At 36.1% G+C, this 12,456-nt stretch overlaps 1 protein-coding gene across 3 annotated transcripts in view; it reads right to left on the bottom strand.

Annotated features, from left to right (window-relative positions):
- Nucleotides 1-12,456, bottom strand: part of LOC133559676 (C-terminal-binding protein 2-like) — a 127,337-nt gene that overhangs the window by 14,516 nt on the left and 100,365 nt on the right. For all 3 annotated transcript variants that reach the window (XM_061911666.1, XM_061911665.1, XM_061911667.1), the window contains 3 exons: nt 9,737-9,891; nt 6,135-6,279; nt 4,186-4,392 (listed from right to left, as the gene is read on the bottom strand). In XM_061911666.1, the coding sequence (XP_061767650.1) occupies nt 4,186-4,392; nt 6,135-6,279; nt 9,737-9,891 (507 nt within the window). The remainder of the gene's footprint in view (nt 1-4,185; nt 4,393-6,134; nt 6,280-9,736; nt 9,892-12,456) is intronic.

Here is a 12,456-nt window from a genome sequence, read left to right as displayed (position 1 = left end):
AATACTATTTCTGTTTTTATCCAAATCAAAAAAAAAAAGAGTGAACATCATGTTTTTTTTATAAGATAGGATATCATTTTAATCATCCCACAACTGAGAAATGATGTGGTTGTACAAAACCCTCTCCAAAAACTAAATGTATTTATTTTTATGTTTTGTATAATATGTTGAATATATAATGTATATTATTCTTTAGATTTAAACAAATCTATATTTACATTTAACTTTTTTTTTTCCAAAATACTTTTTTTTAATTAGAAAAAAACTGATGGATAATACTTTTCTAAAAAAAAATGACAATTGATTTATTCATAATTAAATACAATTTATTTACATGAATATAACAATTTTTTATTTTAGTCAAAAAAAAATAAAAATAAATACTATTTGTTTTTATCCAAATCAAAAAAAAAAAGAGTGAACATCATGTTTTTTTTTATAAGATAGGATATCATTTTAATCATCCCACAACTGAGAAATGATGTGGTTGTACAAAACCCTCTCCAAAAACTAAATGTATTTATTTTTATGTTTTGTATAATATGTTGAATATATAATGTATATTATTCTTTAGATTTAAACAAATCTATATTTACATTTAACTTTTTTTTTCCAAAATACTTTTTTTTTAATTAGAAAAAAATTGATGGATAATACTTTTCTAAAAAAAAATGACAATTGATTTATTCATAATTAAATACAATTTATTTGAACAAATATAACATTTTTATTTTAGTCAAAAAAAATTAAATAATACTATTTCTGTTTTTATCCAAATCAAAAAGAAGAGTGAACATCTTGTTTTTTTTATAAGATAGGATAGACTTTTATTTATCCCACATTTGAGAAAAATTAGATGTATTTGTTTTTGTGTTTTGTATAATATGCTGAATATATATTATATTGTATGTTATTTTTTAGATTTAAACAAATATATAATTATATTAAACAATTTTTCAGAATTTTTTTTTACAAAATATTTTTTTTTAATTAGAAAAAAAATGATGGATGAATACTTTTCTTTAAAAAATGACAGATTAGGCTCCAGTACTCCCTGCAACCCCATAAGGGACAAGCTGTAGAAAATGGATGGATGGATGTAAAGGACCGTTATTGATCTGTTGTTGATGTGCTTAAACCTCTTGTTTAAAAGCTACATAAAATATTCATTGTTCTCTGTTAATGCACACAATAAATATGATTAGTTTTTGGCTGTGTTGAAAAAATATACTGTATGTATTGTTGGCTGCCAAAAAGTGTTTCAAAGTAATATTTTGATATTGATACATTGTTAGATTACCCATAAGAGAGTTACACATAAAGTACATACTGAACTCTTTACGTGCCTTCAAAAAGCTCAAATCTACCCCAAACCACAATTTATGGTTGCCAAAGTGATTCAAAATAATATTTTCATTGATTTGATTTAGAACAGAATGGACTTTATTGTCGTTATATTTGCATATAACGAGATTAAGAGATGAGATGCGTCAATATCAATATATTACTTTGAATCCCTTTCTGGCAGCCAACAATACATAAAATATATTTCATCAACACATCCAGACACTAATCATATTTATTATGTGCATGAGCAAATAATAATGAATATTGTATGTGGCTTTTAAACAAGCACACCAACATCAGATCAATAACAGTCCTTTACTAGCTCATCAATATCAGAGAAATGGCCGACTCTTTCATTTTTGGGACAGGAAAAAGATCATTGCAAACAAAAAATAAGACTAATAAGCAGGAATATAATCAGTTGTGGACAGACGAAGACCCAGCAGTGCAGATTTAAGAAGATCATGTGGCGGGAATGCATTTTTGGCAAGGGCCCCCTTACCAAAAATGTATTTTTCCCCCCCTCAAATGTTTTTCTGTAGTCGGGTTTGAGTAGTTGTTGTAGTACAAATACAACTAAAAGTACAAGTAGTAGTAGTAGTCGTAGCACAAGTACAAGTAAAAGTAGTAGTACTAGTAGTAGTTGTCGTCGTCATAGTAGTAGTAGTATTAGCAGTAGTAGTAGGAGTCATAGTAGTAGTAGTAGTAGTAGTAGTAGTCATAGTAGTAGTAGGAGTCATACAGTAGTAGTAGTAGTAGTCGTCGTCATCATCATCATCATAGTAGTAGCAGTAGTAGTAGTAGTAGTAGTAGTCGTCATCATCATAGTAGTAGTAGTAGTAGCAGTAGTTGTAGTAGTAGGAGTCATAGTAGTAGTAGTAGTAGTCATAGTAGTAGTAGTAGTAGTAGTAGTAGTAGTACAAGTAGTAGTAGTGGTAGTGGTAGTACACGTAGTAGTGGTAGTAGAAGTAGTGGTAATAATAGTAGTAGGAGTAGTAGTTGTAGTACAAGTAGTAGTGGTAGTCGTATCAGTAGTAGTAGTAGGAGTCATAGTAGTAGTAGTAGTAGTAGGAGTCATAGTAGTAGTAGTAGTAGTAGTAGTAGGAGTCATAGTAGTAGTAGTAGTAGGAGGAGTCATAGTAGTAGTAGTAGTAGTAGGAGTCATAGTAGTAGTAGTAGGAGGAGTCATAGTAGTAGTAGTAGTAGGAGGAGTCATAGTAGTAGTAGTAGTAGGAGGAGTCATAGTAGTAGTAGTAGTAGGAGGAGTCATAGTAGTAGTAGTAGTAGGAGGAGTCATAGTAGTAGTAGTAGTAGGAGGAGTCATAGTAGTAGTAGTAGTAGGAGGAGTCATAGTAGTAGTAGTAGTAGTAGTAGGAGTCATAGTAGTAGTAGTAGTATTCGTCATACAGTAGTAGTAGTAGTAGGAGGAGTCATAGTAGAGGAGGAGTAGTAGTATTAGTAGTCATACAGTAGTAGTAGTAGTACGAGTCATACAATAGTAGTCATTGTTGTCATCATAGTAGTAGTAGTAGCAGTAGTATTAGTAGTAGTAGTAGGAGTCATAGTAGTAGTAGTAGTAATCACAGTAGTAGCAGTAGTAGTGGTAGTGGTAGTACAAGTAGTAGTGGTAGTCGTATCAGTAGTAGTAGTAGGAGTCATAGTAGTAGTAGTAGTAGCAGTAGTAGTAGTAGGAGTCATAGTAGTAGTAGTAGTAGTCATACAGTAGTAGTAGTCATACAGTAGTAGTAGTCATTGTCGTCATCATAGTAGCAGTAGTAGCAGTAGTAGTAGTAGTAGGAGTCATAGTAGTAGTAGTAATCACAGTAGTAGTAGTAGTAGTAGTAGTAGTAGGAGTCATAGTAGTAGTAGTAGGAGTCATAGTAGTAGTAGTAATCACAGTAGTAGTAGTAGTAGTAGGAGTCATAGTAGTAGTAGTAGTAGTGGTAGTGGTAGTACAAGTAGTAGTGGTAGTAGTAGTGGTGGTAGTAGCAGTGGTAGCAGTAGTAGCAGTACAAGTAGTAGTGGTAGTCGTATCATCAGTAGTAGTAGTAGTAGTAGTAATTGTCGTCATCATAGTAGCAGTAGTAGTAGCAGCAGTAGTAGTAGTAGGAGTCATAGTAGTAGTAGTAATCACAGTAGTAGTAGTATAGTAGTAGTAGGAGTCATAGTAGTAGTAGTAATCACAGTAGTAGTAGGAGTCATAGTAGTAATCACAGTAGTAGTAGTAGTAGTAGTAGTAGTAGGAGTCATAGTAGTAGTAGTAATCACAGTAGTAGTAGTAGGAGTCATAGTAGTAGTAGTAATCACAGTAGTAGTAGTATAGTAGTAGTAGGAGTCATAGTAGTAGTAGTAATCACAGTAGTAGTAGGAGTCATAGTAGTAATCACAGTAGTAGTAGTAGTAGTAGTAGTAGTAGTAGTAGTAGTAGGAGTCATAGTAGTAGTAGTAATCACAGTAGTAGTAGTAGTAGTAGTAGTCATAGTAGTAGTAGTAGTAATCACAGTATTAGTAGTAGTAGTAGTAGTAGTAGGAGTCATAGTAGTAGTAGTAGTAGTAGTACGAGTAGTAGTAGTAGTAGTGGTAGTGGTAGTACAAGTAGTAGTGGTAGTAGTAGTGGTAGTAGCAGTGGTAGCAGTAGTAGCAGTAGCAGTGGTAGTACAAGTAGTAGTGGTAGTCGTATCATCAGTAGTAGTAGTAGTGGTGGTAATACAAGTAGTAGTGGTGGTAGTAGTAGTGGTAGCAGTAGTGGTAGTAGTAGTAGTAGTAGTACCGGTAGTACAAGTAGTCGTATCAGTAGTAGTAGTAGTGGTAATACTAGTATTGGTAGTAGTAAGTCACCAAATCCGATGAGGCCGAGCGTCTCCCCTCGGATCCTGGCAGCCCCAGAGGCCACCTCCCTGATCTGCTCCACACTCTGGACCCTGGTTCCCTCCCTCAGAGCCTGGTAGAGCCAGGTGTTCCTCCTGTACAGGTTGAGGATGTGACACAAGGTGGAGTCTGCTGTCTCCTCCACTGCTGCTGATGGAATGTTGCACACTGCGATGCCTGCACAGGAACACAACACTTCTACTCAATTATACACACATGACTATTCTGTTGAATAATATACATTATAATATACACTACCTAGTCTAAATACTTGACTATTGCGTTGAATAATATACACTACCTGTACATACCAGTCTATTGTGTTGAGTAATATACATTATAATATACATTACCTTTAAACACCTGACTATTGTGTTGAATAATATACATTATAATATACACTACCTAGTCTAAATACTTGACTATTGTCTAGACTAATATACACAATAATATACATTACCTCTACATACCTGACTATTGTGTTGAATAATATACATTATAATATACACTACCTAGTCTAAATACTTGACTATTGTGTTGAATAATATACACTATAATATACATTACCTCTAAATACTTGACTATTGTGTTGAATATTATACACTATAATATACATTACCTTGAAATACTTGACTATTGTGTTGAATAATATACACTATAATATACATTACCTCTAAATACTTGACTATTGTGTTGAATATTATACACTATAATATACATTACCTCTAAATACTTGACTATTGTGTTGAATAATATGCACCACAGTGTAGTGTGTTATTATATACTACACAACATTATGTTTAAATACTTTACTATTGTATTAAACATGCACACAGTGTAGTGTGTTATTATATACTACACAATATTGTTTAAATACTTTACTATTGTATTAAACATGCACACAGTGTAGTGTGGTATTATATACTACACAACATTGTTGAAATACTTTACTATTGTATTAAACATGCACACAGTGTAGTGTGTTATTATATACTACACAACATCATGTTTAAATACTTTACTATTGTATTGATTAACATGCACACAGTGTAGTGTGTTATTATATACAACACGTTTAAATACTTTACTATTGCATTGGCTAACACGCACACAGTGTAGTGTGTTATTATATACTACACAACATTGTTTAAATACTTTACTATTGTATTGACTAACATGCACACAGTGTAGTGTGTTATTATATACTACACAACATCATGTTTAAATACTTTACTATTGCATTAAACATGCACACAATGTAGTGTTATTATATACTACACAACATTATGTTTAAATACTTTACTATTGTATTGACTAACACGCACCACAGTGTAGTGTGTTATTATATACTACACATCATGTTTAAATACTTTACTATTGTATTGACTAACGCACACAGTGTAGTGTGTTATTATATACTACACAACATTGTTTAAATACTTTACTATTGTATTGACTAACACACACACAGCGTAGTGTGTTATTATATACTACACAACATCATGTTTAAATACTTTACTATTGTATTAAACATGCACAGTGTAGTGTGTTATTATATACTACACAACATCATGTTTAAATACTTTACTATTGTATTGAACATGCACACAGTGTAGTGTGTTATTATATACTACACAACATCATGTTTAAATACTTTACTATTGTATTGAACATGCACACAGTGTAGTGTGTTATTATATACTACACATTATGTTTAAATACTTTAGTATTGTATTAAACATGCACACAGTGTAGTGTGTTATTATATACTACACATTATGTTTAAATACTTTACTATTGCATTGAACATGCACACAGTGTAGTGTGTTATTATATACTACAAAACAGTACTTTGCTAAGTAACGCACACTTGCTAGCATTGCAGTATTTAGACGTAACAAAACGAGCGTGCGTCTCACCCAGCTCGCCGGCCGCCTTGATGTCGATGTTGTCGTAGCCGCTGCCGATACGGATGACGATGCGTAGCGCCTTGAATTTCTCCAGGTCCTCCCTGGTCAGGGTGATGGTGTGATACATCATGGCTCCCACCGCCTCGTTCAGCACCTGACCCACACACGCTTTATGTGAAATATTTTAACCAAGTTTTATTTTGAAAAAATAACTACGGATTTTACAGACCATAAGTCGCTACTTTTTTCCAACGCTTCAAACCATGCCTCTTATAAATCGGTGCGGTTAATTTATGGCTGCAAATAGGTACTTTTTAGGGACGGTATAGTACCGACTATGATTCATTGGTATCGTGGTACTATACTAGTACTGGTATACCGTACCACACTAGTCGCGGAATGTCTTTTTAATGGGGAAAAACGTTCATGTATCTTGTTTTCATGTTAGCGTTTTGGCCAAAATTAAAAAAATAAAATAAATATGTATGTAGATATGTATATATCATGAATTATTAACGTGAACCCCGACTTAAACAAGTTGAAAAACTTATTGGGGTGTTAGCATTTAGTGGTCAATTGTACGGAATATGTACTGTACTGTGGAATCTACTAATAAAAGTATCAATCAATCAAAGCGCTAGTACAGGGGGCGTCCAAAGTGCGGCCCGGGGGCCATTTTTTAACGGCCCCACAACATTTTAAAACATGAAAAGTGGTATAAAAGAGCAAACGGGTGAAATGTAACAAGAAATTGTTGCAATGCTCACTCTAGTAACACAAAGATGCCATGCAGGCTGTCTCTTTCTTTAAAAAATAATAATGAATCAAAATCATTGACGTTTTGAATTATTGACTTATTCAAAGCTTCGATTAAGTCACATTAAATATTCCACTTGTGAGTGTGAATGTTGTCTGTCTATTTGTGTTGGCCCTGCGATGAGGTGGCGACTTGTCCAGGGTGTACCCCGCCTTCCGCCTGATTGTAGCTGAGATAGGCGCCAGCGCCCCCCGCGACCCCGAAAGGGAATAAGCGGTAGAAAATGAATGGATGGATGGATATTTTTTGGGGGAAAATGTAGCATATTTTGTGTTTTGCCATATAAAAAACTGAGTTGTTTTTAAAAGAAGGGCCTAAAACAAACAAACAAACAAAACATAAACAACAATAAAACTTAAAATTGACGAATAGATCTGAAGTTGATCTTTTTTGTGCTAAAAGTAAACAGTAAAAGAAAAAGGTATAATTAATTTTTCAACACTTTAGGATTCCCAATTATTTTAGTGTGATTTGTTTTTAGGTGTCATTGCTCAAAAAATAATAATGAATCAAAATCCAACATTAAGGCTCCAATTATTATATAATCTCAAATATTCCACCTAAAAAGTTATTGAGTGAAAATATTGCATTTTTTCCATTTTTTTTTTTTCTAATGTTGATCTACAGATTTAAAACTTGCATAATAATAAAAATTATAATACTGAAAAATGACACATTTAAAAAAAATTTTTTGACCAAAAACCCATTGGGGTCCTTGAGATCATAACTGAGTGGAGGCCTAAATGTATATTTTTCATACATATATTGTATTTTTATTTTTTTTTTAATCATGAAAATGGCCCCCGCTTGCTCTGATTTTTCAGTGTGCGGCCCTCAGTGGAAAAAGTTTGGACACCCCTGCCCGAGTCAGTCTGCGAGTTTTTATGAATCGCGGTTTTACGATCGTTTTTGATCCGAAGTTTTACCGCCGTTATCGTTAATGCTGTTTATCCAACATATGTATTTGTTACATGCTTTTTATAATAAATACAGAGCCCTGTGATATCCAAGTGAAGGAATGAACTCCCAGTCCTTCTTACTGCATTTTAATTAAGTCTGCCTCACGAATCCTGCCTAGCAACAAGCAGGTGGGCAAACATGAGACATTTTTCAATGGATATTACAGTATAAGTAAGAGTAGGGGTCACCAACGCGGTGCCCGCGGGCACCAGGTCGCCCGCAAGGACCAGATGAGTCGGCCGCTGGCCTGTTCTAAAAATAGCTCAAAAAGCAGCACTTACCAGTGAGCTGCCTCTATTTTTTAATTTTATGTATTTATTAGTAAGCTGGTCTCGCTTTGCTGGACATTTTTAATTCGAAGAGAGACAAAACTCAAATAGAATTTGAAAATCCAAGAAAATATTTTAAAGACTTGGTCTTCACTTGTTTAAATAAATTCATTTATTTTATTACTTTGCTTCTTATAACTTTCAGAAAGACAATTTTAGAGAAAAAATACAACCTTAAAAATGATTTTAGGATTTTTAAACACATATACCTTTTTACCTTTTAAATTCCTTCCTCTTCTTTCCTGACAATTTAAATCAATGTTCAAGTATTTTTTTTTATTTTTATTGTAAGGAATAATAAATACATTTTAATTTAATTCTTCATTTTAGCTTCTGTTTTTTGGACAAAGAATATTTGTGAAATATTTCTTCAAACTTATTATGATTAAAATTCTAAAAAAAATATTCTGGCAAATCTAGAAAATCTGTACAATCAAATTCAAATCGTATTTCAAAGTCTTTTGAATTTCTTGTAAAATTTTTGTTCTGGAAAATCTAGAAGAAATAATGATTTGTCTTTGTTAGAAATATAGCTTGGTCCAAGTTGTTATATATTCTAACAAAGTGCAGATTGGATTTTAACCTATTTGAAACATGTCCAAATTTTAAAATGTATTTTAATTAAGAAAAATGACTAAAAATGTTCCATGAATTATTTTTTCAAAAAGATTCAAATTAGCTAGTTTTTCTCTTCATTTTCCATCCATCCATCCATCCATCCATTTTCTACCGCTTATTCGCTTTCGGGGTCGCGGGGGGCGCTGGCGCCTATCTCAGCTACAATCGGGCGGAAGGCGGCGTACACCCTGGACAATTTTTTTCAGTTGAATTTTGAATTTTAAAGAGTTGAAATTGAAGATAAACTATGTTTCAAATTTGATTTTCATTTTTTTTGTGTTTTCTCCTCTTTTAAACCGTTCAATTAAGTGTTTTTTTCATCATTTATTCTCTACTAAAAACCTTCCGTAAAAGGAAAAAAAATGTACGGCGGAATGACAGACAGAAATACCCATTTTTTATATATATATAGATTTATTTATTAAAAGGTAAATTGAGCAAATGGGCTATTTCTGGCAATTTATTTAAGTGTGTATCAAACTGGTAGCCCTTCGCATTAATCAGTACCCAAGAAGTAGCTTTTGCTTTCAAAAAGGTTGGTAAAACCCTGAGTAAGAGTGTATCAAACAGCTTCAGCCTTGATGCATAGGCAAGAAAAAAAAAACGGCTTAAAGTCACAACCCGCTAACAGAATTAACTTCACCACAGTGGATTAGCATCGCCAGGAATTTCCATATGACTTTTAGGAAAAAAAATAAATAATTCATTGTCGCCAGAGGGGAGCTGGACGCTTAATCCGAGGACTTTAAAGCTCCTCTTGTGCTTTGACTCCAGGGTCAAACAAGTGATAAAAAAAAAGCCTTCATTAAAAGTTCTTATGAAAGTGTAAAAATAAGCCAAGCTCTGATATATTAAAAAAAAAAAAAAAAAAAACGAAAAACTGGTACCTTCTCGTGTATTTCCTGTGTGGACTGAGCGTCGCAGAAAGCCACGGTTGCCAGGTCCTTGAGGATGGGCATCTCCACCGTGCAGTCGCGCCCATCCAGCAGCGCCACCAGGGGGCGCGGGTGCATGGGCCCGTTCATTATCTGAGGCCTGATACCTGTGAGGAGGTAGCAAAACCTGAATTATTCATGAGATCAAGCAGGAAGAGTTTCCCTGCTCGGACTCACACACACATTCACACACACACACACACTTATACCCGTTACCTTTTGAGACCTGAGAAAAAAAGCCTTCCTCTTTAGGGCCGCCCTTTCTACATATATAAAGATGTGTATTTACAACATTAATAATAAGTACATCCATCCAATGTTCCCTGTAATTGTTCGTGTCTGTGAGCAAACGCAAAAACTCCCTGAGCACACGTGAGCAACATCAGACGTGCACACTTTGGTCACCCCAGCACCACACCCGTCCCAAAGCTGACTTAAAAACAAGTTACATTTTTTATTTTGAGCAGTCAATTTCCATTAAATTTTTTCTAACATAAGTGATTTGGCCCACTTTAATAAATATAACAAACACAAACTTGTTTTTCATGAGCTGTGTGGTGTAGTATTTTAGGTCTAAAGTGGGGGTCCGGCTTTGGAAATAATTTGTACCCCTTTCAGAGATCACATTTGTCCATCCATCCATTTAAAACCGCTTATTCCCTTTGGGGGCGCTGGTGCCTATCTCAGCTACAATCGGGCGGAAGGTGGTTTACACCTTGGACAAGTCGCCACATCATCGCAGGGCCAACACAGATAGATAGACAACATTCACACACTAGGGACCATTTAGTGTTGCCAATCAACCTATCCCCAGGTGCATGTTTTTGGAGGAGGGAGGGGCCTATCCCCAGGTGTCTTTGGAGGTGGGAGGGGCATATCCCCAGGTGCATGTCTTTGGAGGTGGGAGGGGCCTATCCCCAGGTGCATGTTTTTGGAGGTGGGAGGGGCCTATCCCCAGAAGCATGTCTTTGGAGGTGGGAGGGGCCTATCCCCAGGTGCATCTCTTTGGAGGTGGGAGGGGGCCTATCCCCCCGTGCATGTCTTTGGAGGTGGGAGGGACCTATCTTCAGGTGCATGTCTTTGGAGGTGGGAGGGGCCTATCTTCAGGTGCATGTCTTTGGAGGTGGGAGGGGCCTATCCCCAGGTGCATGTCTTTGGAGGTGGGAGGGACCTATCTCCAGGTGCATGTCTTTGGAGGTGGGAGGGACCTATCTTCAGGTGCATGTCTTTGGAGGTGGGAGGGGCCTATCCCCGGGTGCATGTCTTTGGAGGTGGGAGGGACCTATCTTCAGGTGCATGTCTTTGGAGGTGGGAGGGGCCTATCCCCAGGTGCATGTCTTTGGAGGTGGGAGGGGCCTATCCCCAGGTGCATGTCTATGGAGGTGGGAGGGGCCTATCCCCAGAAGCATGTCTTTGGAGGTGGGAGGAAGCCGGAGTACCCGGAGGGAACCCATGCAGTCACGGGGAGAACATGCAAACTCCACACAGAAAGATCCCGAGCCTGGGATCGAACCCAGGACTACTCAGGACCTTCGTATTGTGAGGCAGACGCACTAACCCCTCTTCCACCGTGCTGCCCAGATTAAGTTTAGTTCCACTTAATATATATATTTTTTTAGCATTTCTCTAGTCTAGTGACAGTGTTCCATGATTAATTTTCATAAAACAAATTTACATTCTTAGTAAATGAGAGTAAAATAAGCACGTCTGTTTGGGGAGTCACAGTGTAACGATCTGGAATTGACACTTTGTGTGGTGTTGGAGTTATCCGACTTTTTGTGTGGCCATAAATGCGTCAGCGGCGAAGTGCCTTGACTGCGTGAGTTGGAGCAAGAGAGAGAGAACGGCTGCTGTCCATATGTCAGATGACAAAGAGTTGGTTTAAACCTGGTTTGTACGGCAGACAATGACCAGTTTTGCCAGATAGAAGTTTTTTTTAAAAACTATATTTCTGTTGTGGTTACGGCCAACAAACAGTTTTGTGTAATTGATGGAATTCCTGCCCTCTTTAAAGGCCTACTGAAATGAGATTTTCTTATTTAAACGGGGATAGCAGGTCCATTCTATGTGTCATACTTGATCATTTTGCCATATTGCCATATTTTTGCTGAAAGGATTTAGTAGAGAACATCCACGATAAAGTTTGCAACTTTAATAAAAAAGCCTTGCCTGTGCCGGAAGTAGCAGACGATGTGCGCGTGACGTCACGGGTTGTGGAGCTCCTCACATCCTCGCATTGTTTACAATCATGGCCACCAGCAGCTAGAGCTATTCGGACCAAGAAAGCAACAATTTCCCCATTAATTGAGCGAGGATGAAAGATTCGTGGATGAGGAAATTTAGAGTGAAGGACTAGGGAAAAAAAAAAAAAAAAAGGCGATTGCAGTGGGAGCGATTTAGATGTTATTAGACACATTTACTAGAATAATTCTGGAAAATCCCTTATCTGCCTATTGTGTTGCTAGTGTTTTAGTGAGATTAAATAGTACCTGAAAGTCGGAGGAGTGTGGCCACGGGTGTGCTGACGCCAGAGTCTCTGAGGGAAGTGAAGTGAATTGTGAAGTGAATTATATTTATATAGCGCTTTTTCTCAAGTAACTCAACGTGCTTTACATAGTGACACCCTATATCTAACTTACATTTAAACCAGTGTGGGTGGCACTGGGAGCAGG

The sequence above is a fragment of the Nerophis ophidion genome, linkage group LG09, assembly GCF_033978795.1.
Source record: "Nerophis ophidion isolate RoL-2023_Sa linkage group LG09, RoL_Noph_v1.0, whole genome shotgun sequence".
Taxonomy (NCBI): Eukaryota; Metazoa; Chordata; class Actinopteri; order Syngnathiformes; family Syngnathidae; genus Nerophis; species Nerophis ophidion.
The sequence above is the reverse complement of the archived record's forward strand: the minus strand, read 5'-3'. Positions and strand labels throughout refer to the sequence as shown.